The 19,272-nt window shown below is 42.7% G+C and overlaps 1 protein-coding gene across 1 annotated transcript; it reads right to left on the minus strand.

Annotated features, from left to right (window-relative positions):
* Window positions 1–2,670: 2,670 nt before the first annotated feature.
* Window positions 2,671–12,833, minus strand: onecutl (one cut domain, family member, like). The gene is made up of 3 exons (XM_038710525.1): window positions 12,470–12,833; window positions 10,669–12,055; window positions 2,671–4,218 (listed from the first exon to the last, which is right to left on the minus strand). Exons 2-3 carry the CDS (start codon window positions 11,705–11,707, stop codon window positions 3,908–3,910), a joined length of 1,350 nt encoding a protein of 449 aa, XP_038566453.1. The 5' UTR covers window positions 11,708–12,055; window positions 12,470–12,833; the 3' UTR covers window positions 2,671–3,907.
* Between the last annotated feature and the right edge of the window lie 6,439 nt (window positions 12,834–19,272).

The following is a 19,272-nucleotide window of genomic DNA, read 5'->3' on the forward strand; positions in this document are numbered from 1 at the left end:
ATGGACAAGATAGATAGATGTATAGACAGACACCCTGACAGGATGGATTCTTTGGTTAAGGAATATCTTTGCCACACAACATCTCACACAGTTGAGGTAGATGGGTAAAGTCTTCATGTAGACACGGGAGAGGGCGGGACGGATAGGGGGACACTGGGGTTTACAGAGTCAAAAGACTTCCATCTGAAGACACTGCCTCATGTCAGTTTCTCAGTTCCAGCTCAACATAATACTGTTCTATACAACATAAATAATCAGCACGCGGAACCCCACTGGTGCTTTTTTGAATCCTCTGAGTGCTACGGTAGCTCTGATAAGGAACTGCTAAAAATACCCATGATACATAATGATTCAGCAGTTACCCATCAATCTTTGGTTGTTTTTTGGTTTAAACATTATCAAAAAAAATGTATTTTTTGTAGTGTTTTTTTATTTTTTATTCTGAAAGTATATATTAGCTTTCAGTTATTTCTTCTCCCCTCACAATTTCTCTGCAACAGCTTTGGCTGCCAGACTCTTTTCAGGGTAAAGTTCCTAGAAAAGCCACTAGGGGGTGCCGCAGGCTAAGATGGCAATACAGATCACCTACAGCAGCCAACTGGATTCACTCCTCCCTCTCTCCCGCCTCCCCTCTGTACAGGAAGGGAAGAGCTTCCCTGCTTGACAGGAGCAGAAGGTGGCTCAATACAAAAAGCTCTGTCTCCATTTTAGGCTCCCAGTCAGAGAGACAAAGAGAAACCTGAAAGGTGTCACCTCAGCTTTGATACAATGACAGTAGAGAGCAAGGGTCAGCAGAGGAGCCTCTGAGCTCTTTTATTTCTTATTTTTCCCCCCTGAGCAGACTCAACTGCACACCCCCACCACCACCACCCTTCGCTCTCAGCATGCTTACAATTGTTGCTCATTAAAGTTTAATTCAGCTCCATGCCCCACTACTCGAACACACCTCCTATTCCTCAAACAACCCCCTCCCACCTTTCCTACACACACACACCACTACCACCATCCTCATTCTGGATGATTCAGCCTTCTCTCTGATCCCCCCCCCGCCCCCTTTGAATGCCCCCTAAAGCCCACAGGTCTGGCCAAGAGCGGACCCCAGACCAGATACCCAGAGAGGAGATGGGATGAAAAAAAACTCCCCTTTGAAGTCCGCAAAAAAGTCGATGGCCTCTTTCATGACCGCCCGTCTTTCAAGTGCACGCTGTGAAGGGGGCCCTGGCAATCCGCCCCTTCATACGTTAAAGACAGAGAAAGAGAGAGAAAAAAAACCCATAGAGAGAGAGAGAGAGAGAGAGAGAAGAAGGAGGGCGGAAAACAGCCAAGCTAGTCTCGCCACTCTTTGGCAGCATTTACACAGGGGTCAGAGAATCAGATCTTGGTTGAGTTTCTCCTGATTTAGCCATCCACAATGCAAAACGCTGGCAAATCAATGCCTGTGGAAATTGCTGGAGGAACCCTAAGAATCCTAGCGTAGCTGGAACAAACTCTACAGGGCCAGTGACAAACCCTACGAGCCCCAGAAGCCTTGCAACAAAATCAAAGATTCCTACAAGATGAGGAACAAACTCTTACAAGCCCAAGAGGCCTTGCATTCGAATCAGAGATTCCTAGAATATGAGGATCAAATCAAAAGAACCCCAGACAGAAGACCCTAAAAGGCCAGAACAATCCCTAAGACCTTCAGAAACCCGGGTACATAAACCCAAGATCCCCAGAAGATGAGAAACACACCTTCACAACTCCAGAAGACCAGGAATCCACTTGGAACTGAGACAACTGGCAGAAATGCTTGGCATGTGGAGGACAGAGAGAGGACATAAATAGGAGTGTCTGCACTGCATTTGGGAGCTGGGCAGGTGAGGGAGATGGGAGGGTTGGGGGGGTCACAACCATGCATTTCCCCAGGCAGACACACAACACACATGTTTGCATGTGACCCTGAAGGACTAGCACTCAATGGTTCCTTCAGACGATGCTTGAAGTGGGTCCCGGGACACTTTACACACTCTGCCAGATGGCATTGGCCTGAACGTAACTTCACAAGCAACCTGTGAACCTATGGGATGCCCGGATGCCACATCATAATCGTCATTATCATTATCATTATTGTTATCAGTAGTGTTACTATTCATAGTATTATTAATTTTAAATATTATCACAACACTCAAACAAGATTTGGCCTTGGCATTAAGAGCTGACCGCAGAGACATTTGCAAGAGTAAAGAAATCCCCATTATTCTACAAAAAACAAAAACAAAGGCCAGGCCTTAAAGATAGAGAGAGATACGTAACATCACTGGGTAGGTCGGGTTGGGATAGGGTACTGGGTCTAGGGATTCAGGCCGTACATTCAGGGAGGCAATGTTTATCTTTGGTATTACGATGGGATTCTACAGCTAAAAGTGCCCATCAGAAAAAGTCTTCAGTTTCACACAGACATACAGAGCATTGTTAAATAAATACTTACAGTATATAGATAGCATAAATAAATAACCAAATAAATAGAGAGAGGAAAGAAAAAGGGAAAACAATAAATACACAAATGCAGTAATAAATACATTGATCAGATCAGCAATTGCATTTGAAACGTTCTTAGTCTGATTTAACTATTGGCTATAAGGAGGCATGTTAAAGCCTTTCCTTTGTGGACCAAAAAATGACCTTGTACGTCAGCAGGGCTGAAACAAACTGCCCCGCACTTCCAACGTGTTTCTATAAATAGAGCGATGTGCTTGAAATCTGTACAAAAAGGGCTGAAAGAATCACATTCCTCCATTTTCTAGACATCTGTAAAAAAAAGATTTCGTAATGGAGTAGAGGTGTGTACAGTTGTTTGGTAATGAGTGGAAAAAAATACTACAATGTCACTATACATTGTGTCAGGTGTATCTCTTCCCCATAGAGCCTTTGTTCAAAGGTTTGTTTTTAATTTTTTAATTTTTTTTGGCTTGATTTTGAGTCAAAAATGGCTGTGGAGCTTTCATTTGGAAAGTCGGTGAGAGTCTTAAAGCTAGACAGTTGTACCAACAAGTCTGTTTCTGCGTCGTACTTGTATTTATTGATTCTGTCCTGGCGTATGGTGAGATGCACTGTGGTTCCCCCTTGAAAACTCTGATTCACTCAAGGCGGGACCATCTTCACAAAACATAGGAAAGGCTCCTGTTGATGGTAAATGATTGACAGCTGGGAGTCGAGGACGCTACAAAAACCTCCTGATAATTCCAGGCTCCAAACTTGGAGCAACGCCATACAGTCCTGGGAACCATCACCATGGAAACACATGCTCAGAAAGGAAATTTGGTTCTTCAGAAAAAAATGAGAAGTTAAAAAATGCCTTTTCTTCCTCTTTCACCTTGATTCTTGAGGAAAAACAGGACTATGAGAACACTGGGGGAGGATTAACGTCTTTGGATGATGGTGAACACTTGATTAAGAAGTTACACAATGGAGCTCTCCAGATGTGAGCAAACGGCACCTCTTGATTTTTCACATTTGGAGAGATGACTATAAATTTGAAGGTACACCAAAATATGCTTTCTCCTGATTTGTAATACCCTCATTATCTCTAATCTAGATAATCAAAATAAAGCAATGAAATGGTGTCTATGTAAGGGTGTGACTCTTCTTTGAGTCAAAATATCTTTGCACCCTTGACTATACAAGCCGGACCTCACATCCTGCGATCATATCACTCTGGGTATCGCCCCCTTCTACTTCAAGGGAGCGGTCAACTTTGGTTTGGGAAAATGCTTCATCTTCATTAAATCATCTATAATAGCTGGCTCCATCGCTCCTTCTGATAACGAGGAGGACATTTATTACGGCCGATCTCTGCCTAGACCAGTCTATGTGCCCCCTTGCTCCCTCAGTGCCCTTCCCACCACACCTCCTTGGCGGTCCGTCATCATGCGGTGCTGCAGGACACTGCAGAGGAGGAAACGCTGGAGCCTGAGGAACCCGTGGAGGAGGGACGGCCCTCATCTGCCCACTTGTTGACGTTGCGTCGGCGGGCATTCATGAAGAAATTACTGACAGTGGAGAGCTCCAGGCCCAGCTGCTGGGATATGGTGATCTGCAGCTCTTTGGTCGGGCGGTGGTTCTCCCTGAAGATGGCCAGGAGCGTGCGCCGCTGCAGGTCCGTGAACACCAGCCTGGTGCGCTTTGGGCCCTGGTTACGCTCAAGCTTGCTCTGCTCCTGCTCCTTCCGCTTGCAAGCTGCAGGCAGATGGAGGAAAGATAAATTAAAAAAGGAAAGGGGAAACAGGTTAGCTAACAGACTGGCTGGCTAACTAGGACAAATGGATTAAGCTGAGGGAAAGTGGATTTGTTGAAAGAAAACAGATTAGCTAAGCAACTTTGATTAGTTAAAAGAGATGAATCAGCAACTTGTTTCACTATGCAGTTAAGGAATCAAGACGTTCAACCTATCACATCTTATTGCCAGTGAGCTGCTGTAGGCTGCTGGGATAAAACAGAAAACTACATCCAGGCCAAAGCTCTTTGTGGTTTTCATTATGCTCATTCCCTTTTGGAGAACAGAAAACTAAATGCAAAATGGTGTCATCCACTGACACTCAGACAAAAAATGAATCACATTCAAACATAAACACATGCACAGTAAATTTCAAATGAGCCCAATAGAAATGATTTTCAGCCAAAATATTTTGCCTTATATTTCTTTTGCTACAGTGTAATTTCTACAACTTATCTGTAGTAAGATGTGGTAGTTAAATCTATTACAGTACTTACTACAGGAATTTAATACAGGATACAGGAATTTACTAGTCCATGTCTATTTTACAATTTAAACTGCAATCTACATTCAGAGAAGAGAAAATAACACTAAGGCCAAAGCAAGAGATACACTCCAGAAACATTAAATCATTAACTGATAGATTTGTAAGACACTACTCAAAACTATTAATTAGATTTTGTAGCTGCATTTAAAAAAAGATTTGTAAAGTTGCCACATTTTAGTCAGACTCTGGCTTACTTAATACTGTATTTCTGTATCTGTATTTTATACAGAGGATAAAACAGTCATTATGTTCCAAATTAGCTCAGTGTCAAAGTTGGCTATATTCAAACTTTTTAAGTGATGATAGAGGTGATGAAGTCTTCTGGTATTTTGTTTTTTAATGTGAGTCTTGCTTGCACTAGCCTCAAAATAAAAACTCTGGGTCTGGGTTAAACACCACTGTAGCTGCGGCAGCCCGCCCAATTATATAATCAATATTTCCTCACGAATAGTCTGAAATTAAAATAAAAAGAGCGCTGCAAAAAAAAAAAAATGAAAAAAGGCAGTTTTGTTCCGTGAGGAAGAAAAATAGCCTGATGTGTGTGGGTTGAGCTCAGATCCATTTTGAGAATCAGACGAGCATTTTGAATTCAGGCTGCATGTTCCTCTGCATATCCATCGCTGAACCTTTCACCTCTAACACGCTGTAATTCTGTATTTACAGGAAACACAACACCAACCTCTGCCTTTGTGTACCGAGCCAACATCCCGTCCCCTTGCCCCCCCCCCCCCCCCCCTCTCTTTCTCTGTCCATCTCCTTCCACCTCCCTTCCCTTTCCCTTAGTGGACACTTCAACATCATTAGTTTCTCATAAAAGTCATTTACATGTGGCGGCGGTGAGTGAGTAATAATCACTTTAGGGGGAACTAATTTATTTTCTATTAAAGGCGGGTTACGTCAGGGGTGAGTGAAACAAGCAGAGTCGGCAATGCCCAGGGTGTTTAGAAGCCTTAAGTGGACTAAAACATATTTGGGGGAGTCGTGCAATTACCTAAATGCACACTTTTAAGAGGTTTCAATCAGCACTGTGCGGCTGAGCGACTGTTTTGCTGATGGTATCAAATGCGTTTCTAAGTGTAAGCATTGGTGCATGTGCACACAACACAAATAAACTCACACACACTAAGGGACGGCCAGTGGATTGGTGCCGATGCTGGACTTTTATTGAATACTGGCCTGGAGGTCTGGAGTCTGGAAACAAAAGTGTATTTTCCTTTTCTATGATTGTGCCATAATGTTTTCAATATTCAAACTACTCTTTCATTTAGTATAGAGTTACATTAGGACTTATAATGACATGCTGTTTCAGAAGCTTTCACACCGTCAGAAGAATAAAAATGTGGGAGTAACACTGAATCCCTGTACATTTCATTTTTGTGTATAAAAAGAGTCCCAGGATTATTTCAATCAGTCTCCTACTCAAATGAACTTTTATCATTTAATGTCTGTATTTTAAAATAAGGCAGGAGAAAGCAGAACCCAGAATTAGAAGCACGGAAACTAACACTTGATTTTGAAACACTCTAGTAGAAACTGTTTGAAATGATCTTGCTGCACTGGCAGGTTTCTTCTTGTTTTAAGAAAACAAGGTTTATGGAAGTGTATTATTGACAAAAATTACATGATTGGATGGAGATATAACCTTGAAATCCCATATTTCTCACATATGTAGCTCACAGAGACACAATCAAACTCACACATGCTACAAACACATTTTATAAATCACAGGTGCTGCCTTTTCCTCAATTGATTGGCATGCAGCTTCCCATTGAGAAACATCTCACACAGCGAGGGCTGCTGCTGATGTTTACTGTATGACCGGCTTTTCACTCCTAAAGCTCACAGCGGCAAATTTCTCTCATTAGCAGAGCACTTGAGAAATAAGTGTGACCCGACTGGTGTCTTTTCCGCATGAGTGCCATCACAACAGCAGCATCAGTGTGCGTGCATGGCACCGCCTGACTTTGACTTCTCCGACGTCCAGCTGAGTTTCTGAACCTTAAGTACTCAACTGGACATGAATAAATCTCACCGTGATTTCCCGCATACACTCTCCTCTAAAATCATTATCAGAAGGAAATGTTTTGACTCGGGGAAGCACTCTTGTCAACTTGAGATTACAGGTGCCTGTTAGCTATTAGGCATCCAGAGCTCGTTTGCATTTCTGAGAGTTATTGAACCACGTCTCATTAAAATCCGAACGGGCCAAGATGTCAGCAGAATGTCAATATCACTACAAGTGAAATTATTTTTTTCTTTCCAAATGCTACATTTTTCACAGGCGTTACACCATCCCCACCATCAATATTTCTGGGCTGGGTGTTGGGAGGTAGGCTGCATCTATAGAAGGTATATACAGTGGTGCACTCTCAGCTCATGTAGTAATGAAAGGAATGACATGATAGTGCTGGCTAGCTTGCTTGTAGTGTGGATTTATGGCTTGTTGGAGGAGTCCGGGTGTCCTGCCGCTTTCCTCCTCCTCCCAGCTTCCATCCCATCCTCGGCTCTCTCCCTCACTGATGATCATAACGCCGACCATTAAGTAAATGCTTCCTTATGCTGTAATCATGTGTAAAAGGCTCACAATTACCATGCTATAAATCCCCGGCGCTGTTGCTACTCCTGGAGACATAAATATTCCCCTATAGGCTTCTTATGATCGTGGGAACAGCCCCTAATCATGATGTATGCCCCTGTCTCGTGTTGCTGAAACGTGATCGAAAGCCCTTTCCCTACCCCCCGGCGTCTCAACCTACACCCCCCCCTCCCAGCCAGAACACACCCCCAACCCCTCACACCCCCCAGCCCACCCCCTGCTGATTTCTTGGGCCAGGGGCTGATAGAAATTATTGATTAAATCTGTGCAGCTCAGACTCCTCGACCCACAGAGGCTGGTTAACCCCTTCAGTGCCAGAGTTGGGGGAGCTGCAAGAGCCAGATAAAAAAACAAGACAAAAAACAACAACCCTGTTTGTTAGGTGTTACGCAGCTAAGTCCACGTCGGCATGTTTACAATTCCTGATATGCAAATGGTATCGGCTTTGACCTTTGAGCCTCGCTAGTAGAATGTGAACTGTACGCAGGGAGAGGTGGACGAGGCTTTGTGGCTTTCATTACTGTGGGGGGTGGTGCAGGCACTGGAGCCGACACGTAAACCGCATTGACCTTTCTTATTCATTTAGACCTTTAGTCAAGGGCTTCGGCCATCATCTTTAAAGTTATAGTCTCTGATCCCCCCCTCCTTGACTTTAAGTGTCGGAGCATGGCTGTGTGGTCTTTATCCTGCCTTCTTCTCCGACTAAATCCTGATTGCCTCCTCCACAGCCTGAGGTTGGGCTAGAGATGCATCTCATATACAGTGCGGTAATCCATAGAGTATACACACGCACAAAAACACAAAACACAAGATACTGCGGATAAATCCTAGGGATCACCTCCTCCGTGTTTTGCAAAATGTCTCTGCAGAAAGATAATTATTTGAAAAGACAAAATGGCAGCGACTACATTCCATAATTACTGTGCATCCATCCTCTGCAGCCCTCCATATATAGGAGACAGTTATGGAAATAACACAGTGCTGAGGGCTGAAACTGAAGGGCCTTCTATGTATTTAAGCGAGTGCTGCATTAAGGAGGATCATCCTAAAACTTGAGGCGTGAAGCAGAGAGCACTTGAGCTATCTTCAGACTAGGGAGCACAGGGCACCGCGCATTCTAATTCTAGTCTCGATTCGCCGATGCGGCCGAGGTGTGTGTGGGCAAGGCGTGCTGCTCTTTCCCATGGAAATCAATAGAGACTTGTAATTAAACAAAAGGGGGTTGGCCAAGGGGGGAAAAAACAACAACCCCCTTCGGAAAGTAGGTTATGTAGAAAAGTGCCGAGCTGTCCAAATTGTGGCTTTGCCAAGAACTAAATATGCAATTTCAGAGTGTGTGGGAGCAGAGAGAGAGAGGAGCATTGTCAGACATTAGCACACTTCTCTGTGTAGGGACTTAAATTTTTTATGAGTCTGATTGATCGGCTGCTCGGACATGGAGCACTGACTCGTTAAAATAATGTTTGTGTTTGTAAAGATGAAGAAACAAGGATGCTGGAAATAAAGAAAGGAATGATTGATGATTAGAAATCTGCTCAAAAGAACAAAGGGCTGTTTCATCATGAGGAAGATTAGGTTTTCACATGATAGGAAGACATGTTTTGCATACAAAGCATTCACACGTTGTTTGATTAGATTCATCAAACAACATTTCTGTCAAATTACAGAACAAACCCAGAGATAACTCATCTTTAGATAGGAGGTTTGGGTGTGATTGCTGTAGCGTTTTACTGAATGGAGGATGTACACATGTGCTCTCAGAGCCGAACAATCAAAGATCAATAATTGTGAAGGGATTGCAAGAGTGCACAATCATTACCTATGAACCCTATTGTGTTGTTGGGCTTAATCAGTCGAGCTGCTGACAGAGAGCGTAAAGCAGTGATCAACTGGGCAGGCTCACACACACGTACTGCTCACAGACCCCCGCAGTGAGCAGACCACTTGCAGATCCACACACACACACTCGTCTATGCTCATCTCATATTACTGTGTTCACTTGGATCTTTTTCTGTGCTCCGTGTATCAGATGGGCCTTCGGTCCCTGTGGAGGGACAACACTGTAACACGGCACTGTACAGCGTGCTGTCGTGTCTTCAATCCACATCCCCAAAGAATATTAAATGTCAAGCAGCAGATTACAATGTGCCTTTCAAAAAAATCTTTACCCTCTGAAATCTGTATAAATACTACTAGGCCTGCCACAAATTAATATTTGGTTATTGATTAATTTCTTTATTATGTTTCCAAATAATCATAAAAGTAAAGTTTATAAAATGTCAGAAAATCATAAATTCTCTCATAGTGACATCTTCAAATTGCTTGTTTTGCCTGAACAACAGTCCACCCCCCCCAAAAAAATTTATTGAATTCAAAATTATATAAAACCAAAAAGGCACAAAATGAAACATTTTAAAAAGCTGGAACCAGCTAATATTCAGCAGTTTTGCTTGCTACGTGAATTATTTCATCATCAAAATAGATGTCAATTTATTTTTTGGCGGTCAACTAATCAATTCAGCACTAAAGATGACACGCACTTCCTGTTTTCCTGATTTGAAGAATCTCACAAACCTGCAAGGTGCTGCCTCAGAGCAGAACAACATTTGTATTTAGCCTCGAAGTAATTGCCTCAGTGACGACGTTGATAAAAGACGTCTGGCAAAAGCTCAAGTCTAATTTGCATCAGCTACCTTGCCAACTCAACTTCAGCCGCACGCTGAGCAGATATAAATCACTGCTCGAATTAATCAATCGCTCCAGAATGGCATATCTGCACAAATTATTTTGTGGGCTCAAAAGCGATTAAATTGCCAACTGCTGCTCACGCTGATCTTCATGGTTCATTTAAGAGGAGGGCAAATGTCTGTGGTTTTTTTTATTGTAGCTACTGTACAAATCAATAGGGGCTGTTTGGGAGCAAAGTAAACAAAGGAACGGCACATATGGCCCTTTCTTGCTCAAATTGTCCTCAATGTGCTGCTAAATTCTTATTATCCAGGCTGTTGAGACAATAGCCGAACCACTGGTATATTCACAGTGGTGTGAAGAAGGGAAACATCAGTATGATGCTTTAGCTTTTCCTCATGTCTCAACCTGAGCTGCATACTGATTGCTGGAGAGGAGAATTTTTTGGAAGACATGGAGAAGGAATGTGTTTGGGGAAAACAAGGGGAGAGAGTGCGTCTGTTTGTTGTTGTGATTTCTGTACTAAAGTGAGTGTGTACGTGAGTGTGTGTGAAGCAGATAGAGAGCAAAACCAGATCTTACCCTCCAGCCGGAGCGAGGCCATTCTTTGAAACTCTGGCTCCTGGAGCCAGCGGGACATCCTCTTAAAGGTCTCGCGGCCAGACTTGAGCTTGCCCCAGGGCTTGGGGTTCCTCAGAAGGTCAGACAGCGTGCCCTGTGACCTACACAGAACCCTCTCAGCGAAGATGGCCTGGGGGATGCTGTACCTCTTCAGCTCTGTGATGATCCTCTGGGCCACATCCCTGGTGTTGATCTCCTCCCCGGCGCCGCCTCCGCTGCCTGGCAGCATGCCCTCACCGGGCGAGGATGAGGCGGACGATGAGGAGTGCAGGTGCTCGCCCATCTTGGAGGCCTGCTGGCTCGGGTGATGGTGGGGCTGGTAGTGCTGGCTGTAGATGTGATGGTGATGGCTGGGGGCGTGCTGGTGAGCCTCCATTTTGTTCAGCTGATGCCCCACCGACACATCCCCTCCTCCTAGGCCTGGTGGTGACATCTCACGGCCAAAATCTGATGTCCGGCAGAAGAGGCTCCCCCCATGGACATCGTAGCCACCGTGGAGCATCTGACCACCATTGCCATTGGGGCTGTTGCCCAAGCTCCCATAGCCGTGCATGGAGGAGCCCAGGCCAGAACCCGTGGAGGGTGGCGACAGGCTTTGGGACATGGCGAGGTCCTTGCCATAGGGGTTGTAGAAGTTGGTGCTGAGGTGTGCCCGGTCCTCACGCATGAGGGTGAAGCTGCCGATGACATTGCTGACAGGGAGGCAGGGGTGGTGATGGTGGTGGTGATGGAACTTGTCGTCAAAGGGCTGCAGGGGAGTCAGGGTGGTGTAGGTGCTGCCGGAGCTGGATGGGGAGTCACCACTGTAGCCCAGTGCAGACATGGAGTGGTCGAAGCCCGGTGGACGGGGCTCGGGCTCAAGAGACATGGAGGGGCCCCCAAGGGAAGGCCTGGGGAAAGCAGCTGAAAGGTCCCGGGAGTGCAGCATGGCCCTGCCGTCCTGGCTGTGAGCCAGATCAGGGTGGCTGTGGAGGGACATTTCCCCTAGACTCCCATCCATCTTTAATTTCAGCAAATAAATTTGTATTTCTTGCCCCTGTGTGTTGTTGCTCTTCTCTTGTTATTGTTGTTCAACAGCCAGGCTAACAGTCTGGAAGGTCTCTTGTTGCACCAGACTATGGATTTATTGATTTGTGAATTAATTGATTTCCGGGCTTATGGGGTGTCTAATTAATTATCTGATAACGTTAAGTACTGTCTTCAAACTCCCTCAAACTCCCAGAAAACGAGTTTGCAAAAGCATCAGGAGCTTAAAGTGTGGTTTTATTCTCACTTGTGCATCAGCACTCTGCTCTCTTGTCTCTTTGGTACTCAGCTGTGTTCCTCGGCAGAAGCCTTGCTTTTGTGCCTGCGTGAGACAAGACGGGCGCTGTTACAACGCTGTATTTAAACTTTCATCGTTACAGAGAAGGAAACAGCCGAATAACGTTTGTCTCCTCGCTTAAACACCAATTTACACTAATACATCCCAAACAAAAACAATAATAGAAGCATTTGAGTAATTGAACCTCACACATGCAGCGGAACACATTAGCAAACACATCGGTGTTTTAATCACTTCAATATTTGGAGTTCTTTCCTAATACAAAGTTATAAATACAGCAGTAGCGCGCATGCGAAGCGCTGAACATTACCGGTGCGTTTGCATATTTACATCACGTGTAATGAATCTGAACGATGCGTTAACTAACTACCGGACATTATGGCGATTCAGAGACAAACACGTCGACATTTATAGGCTATTAGAGCTCAAAAACCCTACCTTTATTATCCACTTCTCAGAGCGCGTCCGCGGCTGTTGTCCGTCCTGTGCATGTTTCGATTGTGTCGCCGAGCAGCCCTGCAGATTCACACAATTGGTCCGCTGCGCCCCGGGGTGCTATATTCACCAACACCAGAGTGCAAAAACCATCTGCGGTTTACAGACCAATCTCTCTCGTTTTCCGTTTCTTAGTCTTTGCTTTCCACTCCAAAAAAAATCTCCGGGTCTAGCCTCGTTTCTTTGCTCTACACTAGCAGCTCTCCTCTTTTTCTTTCATTATCTCGTGAGATTTTCCTCCTCCCTCTGCCTGCCACTTCATCGATCTCACCACCAACTCTTTCTCCTTCTCCTCCTCCTCCTCCTCCCCTTTGCTCACATTGACTCTGCTTTCAGTGCGTCACGGCCTTAAAAATCTGACAGATGTGCGATGAAATTCCTACTCCAATTAACCCTTTCTCTCCGGGGGGAGGAGGAGTAGAGGTGGGGGTGACTGGGCGGGGGAGGTGTGGAGGTGGAGATGGTCTCTTTCTCATAACCCCACAGGTTAAGTCTTCTTCAGCTGATTGCATGCACAACTTATGAATTATGTGCACAGATCCTGGTCATTCTGCCGCGCTGTTGTATCAGATCAATGGATTTTTAAAGGCTGCAGCTAATGTCGTTTAGTTCTTTGTAACAAGTGATGCTGTTGCTGCTATTGTCACTGTAAAAAAAAAAAAAAATAAAAATAAAAAACATCTGTAACATGCAGATGGAATGGGATAAAGCTAAATAACACACAAGCATTTCAGGGTTTTCTTCTATTATAAGGATTTTTTATTATCAGAATTTTAAAATAACTTATTTACTTATTTCTCATTTGTGATGTCAGTGCAGGACTAGATTAGAAGGCCCTAAAATGATTAAAAAACAAATTAAGGCTGAATATGATGCAATTATATAAGTCGTCTCACTAATTCCGGAAAAAAAGTGTATCAATTTATTGTCTGCTTTGCGCCATCTTCACACCAGGCCACACCCTGTAATTTTTCCATTTTTAGTACCAAACATTCCAGAAGGATTATTTTGTATTTCTTTTATTTTTATGACACCTCTTGTTCACCTTTCAGGAATAAATGCTGTCAAGTGACGCTTGTGTTTAGACCAGCTCTTAATCAGCACTCAGCTTGCGGCTCCATTCAGTCACACCGCCAACACTTCAGTTTGAAAAGTCCCTCAACAAGATCAATGCGACCCTTTTCCCCCCCTAACAGACCCTCGACCTGCTGCTGCAGCACCGAGCAGTAACACTGCAGGCCCGGCCTGTTGGGAGCGCGTGCGTGTCTGCGCGCATGTGCAGGAGTGTCCATTGAACGTAATTGGGCTATTTGTAAATTTAGCTTGCAACATGTAATTAGTGTCGAATTTGTGTGCGTGCTGAGTGCGTGTGACTTTGTAATCATGCCGTGTATGAGAGCGCGCATGTGTGTGTGCCAAGTGGCCTACTTATTTGCTCTTTTGCTTGTGTGCGTGCATGCCTTTATATGCGATGCGTTCACGCGAGATTGGTGACAGTTTATGTGCACTGGTGCCTGTATAAGAAGCATAAATATACATCTAGTCTGCATGGTCAGGCCTGTGCGTGCATGTTTGCGCGCGCGCCGGCCTCAGAGAAAAACACACAGACAGACAGAAGCAGGGAGGCCGAGCGCATACTAATCATATCTGTCTGTCAGTTTAATTTTCAGAGATGAGCAGTTCTGGCGTTTGGAAACAGCGGAGCGGTGCGCGGTGTGGGACCGCCGGCTTCCCGGAGCAGATGCTGCCCTATCGATCCGCCCCGCGCACAGTCAGCACGGAGGGATGCGTGTATGGATGGCGAGTAGCTGGAGGTAAAATGGTCAACGGCTACAGAGCGAAAATAAAAGGTCGTTTTGGAGGTCGGGGTGAAAGTTCACCTTCTGTGGCTGGAAAATCCGAGATGGAAGGTTGACACCCGAGCTTCAAGGCCCCCCAACTTCATACACTGCGGGCCTGGACAGAAACTGACACCCGGCGGGGTGTTCAGGGTCTGGGCTTGTCAACATGGGCTTTGTACTCAGCCACAGAGTCACTTGTAATCTAAAAACCTGTTTCTGCGTAAGGAGGAGTTATGATGAGAAATATATTTCCTTTCCATCCGTTTAACAGCACAATAAGCTCCAAATCTTAGATCACCATAGCAAGGCAATTTCTATTTCAAGCCTTTAGCTTGTGCTCTCATCCACAGTCACTCTCCTCGCAGTGAGAGCAGCAGCAGGATCAGCATCATTTCAGCCAACACATTTACATTTCAGCCATATAGCTGATGCTCTCAGAGGGACTTACAGTGAGAGCAAAAACAGAAGCTTCATGCCCTCCATTACCAGTACAGGCCATAAATATACCGAGGAATACTCACACTTTAGCCATTTACCAGCAGCTCTCATCCAAAGTGACTTTCAACATGGTGGGTGTAGAATAAGCTTTTAATCTAAAGCCAATATTGAGCGTTTAGATTTTAACCATTTAGCGGATGCCTTCATCCTGAGGGACATGTATGGCTGCATCAAATCCTGCATCGCCAATATTACAAGCAGCCAATAGAAACGAGGTCAAGGGTCAGGGGACATTGCGGTGACCTGAAAGTGACCATTCATGTGCTGGAAAATAAAGAGAATCAGCCAAAGGGAGGTAGAAAAGGTTTATTTTCTGGTGTTGCAGTGAAACAAGAATGGGAAAGAGAAATGGCTCCTGCCCGAGCAGATACCAACCTGGGAAAGTAGAGTGACTCCTCAAAATTCGCATTTTATTGTTTTAAAAAATTTAAACATAAGCAGAAGAGTGGTGTTTTCTGCAGCCCTGATGTGCATGCTGGTCCCAAGGCCTTCAAAATCCCCGAGCAGCAACAGCAACAGGATGGAAGAGAAAAATACAGTAGTTACATTATTCATCCTGTACTTTGCACCACTTTACGCCCCCCAAATCATCTGTTTAATCACCGAGGAAAAGTGATCACTTATTGGTAAATGATAATAGATGGAGCGCACGCGCGGAGTTGCAGTTTTGAATGAGATATTGACTTCCTGTTTGCGGCAGCGAAAAAGAAAAAAACAACTAATCTAAATGACGGGATAATGCAGCCTCCATCAGGGAAGAATAATCTTATCTGAAGGATTAAAAGAGCAAAAGTAGCTTCTTATTTCTGATTACTTCCGGTGTGTGTTTTCGTCCAGCTATAAGGACTTTTCCCGAGATCAGAGAATTATTTTAATAATTTCCAAAAATATAACAACAATCGTCATGTTGTCATAAGGCCTGATGATGATGCTGTTGCAGTTTAGATCTAGATTTCCCATGCATTATTTACACACACACACACACACACACACACACACACACACACACACTGTAATGACTGGTAAACATGACATCTGAAACTATCATGCATGTTCACTCTGGCTCTGCAGTGTGTGTGTGTGTGTGTGTGTGTGTAAACAGTTCAGTAGCCACATAAATACATTTAATACAGTGCATAATACACACAACACACACGTTCATTTCCCACGTTATTTATTGTCATATGTAATAATACATTTAATAGTACAGTACATTTTAGACAGTCAATATTTTCATGTCTTATTTTGAAAAGGAAACAAAAGCTGACGCTGATAAAACATCGTGTTTTCATCTTATTCAACACTTTTTGTGATAAAAACATAACTTAATAAATAAATACACACACTGATAACAAACTTGCATGTATCTTTGGATATGCCTACATATAATGTAGCTGAAATGCTTCCAGGGTGAGTCCGCCATTAATGGTTTTCATATTCGATACTACTGCAGTTTAACTTTTTATTAGTGTTACTGTCATTATCGTGAACCTGTTTGTGGCCTCTAATTGTTGTTGCTTTAAAGAGTACTACTATAACTATGTAGCATGCCGAACAAGACAAATGATCTGCCTTTACATCCATTCTGAATGTGACCTAAACTAAATTCATTTTACTTACATTTCCTTGATTATATGTTAGGCAGCCTATGTCAGTTTTCTTCCTAACGCAGAACATTACAGGGAACACTGAGGGCAATAGTGAAACACAACAGACTGTCGACATTTCTTTTTAATTTCCTCGACCTATTAGTGCGCAAAACACACGCACATCTTTCTTGTCCAGATGCTGATTCTAAAAAAAAAAAACTTTAATTGTGATTTCTTCTTGCTAGAACTAATAAAATAGTAATTTCCTCAACCGTAAGAAATCTTGTTGCTTGCAGTGTCTCTAAAGTTTATTAATTTTACAGCCTGTGTTGGCAGCCTTTGGGGTTTGGTGTGTGGTATTTTATTTTAGTTTTTGTTAAAAAAAAAAAAAAAAAAAAGGTTTCAAAGCTTCCTGTGAAGATTTGAAAATGAAAGAAAACTTTTTGTGCAGGTGCAGGTGTGAAGTTAAACTCCAAAACTCAACTGTTAAATTGTTAACATCTGTACAATACTTTTATAACAATAACAATGACGATCATTGGTATTTCATTTTTTTTTTAATTCTAGCTTTCTTTAGAACACATGGCTGAAAGCGGCTCAGAATTTTAAACCATATTTTATCGCTATAAAACTGCACGTTTATTATTAAAAAAAAAAAACAGGAAGTGCTAAGATGTGTTTGTAAATAATAGCCTATTTCTTTGAACATATTTTGTCTGCTGCATGTATGTTGAATTACAGCAGAGACTACAATAATGGTACAGATGAAAAAAAATCTCATTAATATCTAAAAATATATTTTTCGATTAATATAAATATTTAACAAAAACTAATGAATGCATTTTAAAATATATATATAAATCGAAAGCAGCCTCTTGACATTGAAACAGTCATCTAAATCAAATTTGAATATACCTTTACAACATATGACACTGTTCTGTTTTTCTCTTCCTTTTTCTTGTTGTCAACTCCTTTTTTATTTCTCTCCCACCCCTACCCAATCGATAAAATCAATTATTACCATGAGACCTGGCATAACACACATCACAATGTGAATAATCAATACCTGAATTAAATTGGCCGGATTAGATCTGAAAAAAAAAGAACCATAATAATAGCCTAATGATAATAGTGGTACAAATGAGCATTTAAGTAAAACCTCTATATTGACTCCAACACATTAGATATCAGATAAGCAGAGTGAGGCACACATTAACCTGCAGGAGGGATTGTTTGTAACACAAATACTTAGGTTAAAAAGGCGCTTTCATCAGTCTGATCTGTTATGCAATATAAAAATTAAAATGATTAACGTGATTCAAATGGATTTTTCCTTGGCTCTTTTGCATGAACCGTCTTTTCTTTAAATGGCTTGATATAAACACATAAACCTGCAGGCATATGTCTCCACTCAGGCCTACAGTTTATCTGCATTAACAGCGTGTGACCTCCTGCACAAAACACACACACATTTCTACCTGAGTGTATTTCTCACAGAACACACTGCTGACTAATAAAAAGCTCATTGGGGGTATGTTTACCTTACACGTTAAATTATAGCAAAATAAATTAAGAGAAGCATCATTTTACAACAACAATACCTGAATAATTCCACAAATGGCGGACAATCGATAATTCTCTAATCTTCACAAGATGTAGGCTACTATTAGACAACAATTCAAAACAGATGCTTTCCTTAAAAAAAAGTAAAATAAATAGATGAAATAAAATAACATACACTCCGAATCCATCTGTCTCCATCAGGTCGATGCAAATGTAAATTAGCCTACTGTAGCTGCTGTTAGAAACTTTGTGTGTGAGTGATAATCACATTATTTTCCTCTATTATTTGCAGGTTTAGCTGCAGTAATGATCGTGTACGCCATGATGTGGAACTTGACTTCGCAGCGTGAATAATGTTATTATCGATCATATCTGGATTAATGCAAATTCACTGGTTTAATTCACTGGATTCGCCTCCTGTGCAGGTGAGCCAATAATGCGCTACAGCAGCAAGTACTGAAGGGGGAAAAACTACTAAAACTAGTTTCACCTGCAAGAATCAAACATTACATGAGGGGAAATACTTTTTAAATTTAGTTGATGGCTGTTTTTGCTACAACAGTTTGGTATGATAGCCTAGTTTTCTTTGGAATAAATTGTCTAAAATATTGCTGCAGGGATATTTTGCTTTCATAAAAATAAAGCTTTTACTTTATTAAGTTCTTCTTTTAGTAATTTTGTGTGTGTGTGTGTGTGTGTGTGTGTGTGTGCGTGTGTGCGTGTGTGTGTGTGCGGCATGAACGTGCGCTATCCATTATCGATCCTAGCATTTTAAACAGCCTCCTATTTGCCCTACAACTATTTTTCATATAAAATGTAAATATCTCCCTCTGTAATTGGCCCCGCATTCTTTATGCAAATGAAATTATCTGGTGGCCCCAGCAGCTCAGGGATAGAAAAGTGTTTCATTTATGCAAAATGGAGCTCAAGGGGGTGCAAAGGTCGATAAGTTGCAACTTATCTGAGTTTATTTCTTTTCTTTTCTCTCCTCTTTCTCTCTCTTAAAGCTCTGAGTCAGTGCTCATTACATGTTTTTAAAAGTTAAACAATTAGTGGCCTCCATCATTAGCTATACAGCTGGTGAAGAGCACCTCTGCACTTCCATGCTTTGCTACAGGTGGAGACGTTTTAACAGGGGATTTAAATGTGATCCAGATGTCACTTTCTCACTGACACATATTCTGCAAGTTTACAGTCTGTTGAATGAGCTGGAGATCATGCTTTTATATTCATCAGCTCATTTTGAGGATTTTTT

The sequence above is a fragment of the Micropterus salmoides genome, unplaced genomic scaffold (assembly GCF_014851395.1).
Source record: "Micropterus salmoides isolate LMB-PRFRI ecotype aquatic unplaced genomic scaffold, ASM1485139v1 Ms_hic_scaffold_11, whole genome shotgun sequence".
NCBI lineage: Eukaryota > Metazoa > Chordata > Actinopteri > Centrarchiformes > Centrarchidae > Micropterus > Micropterus salmoides.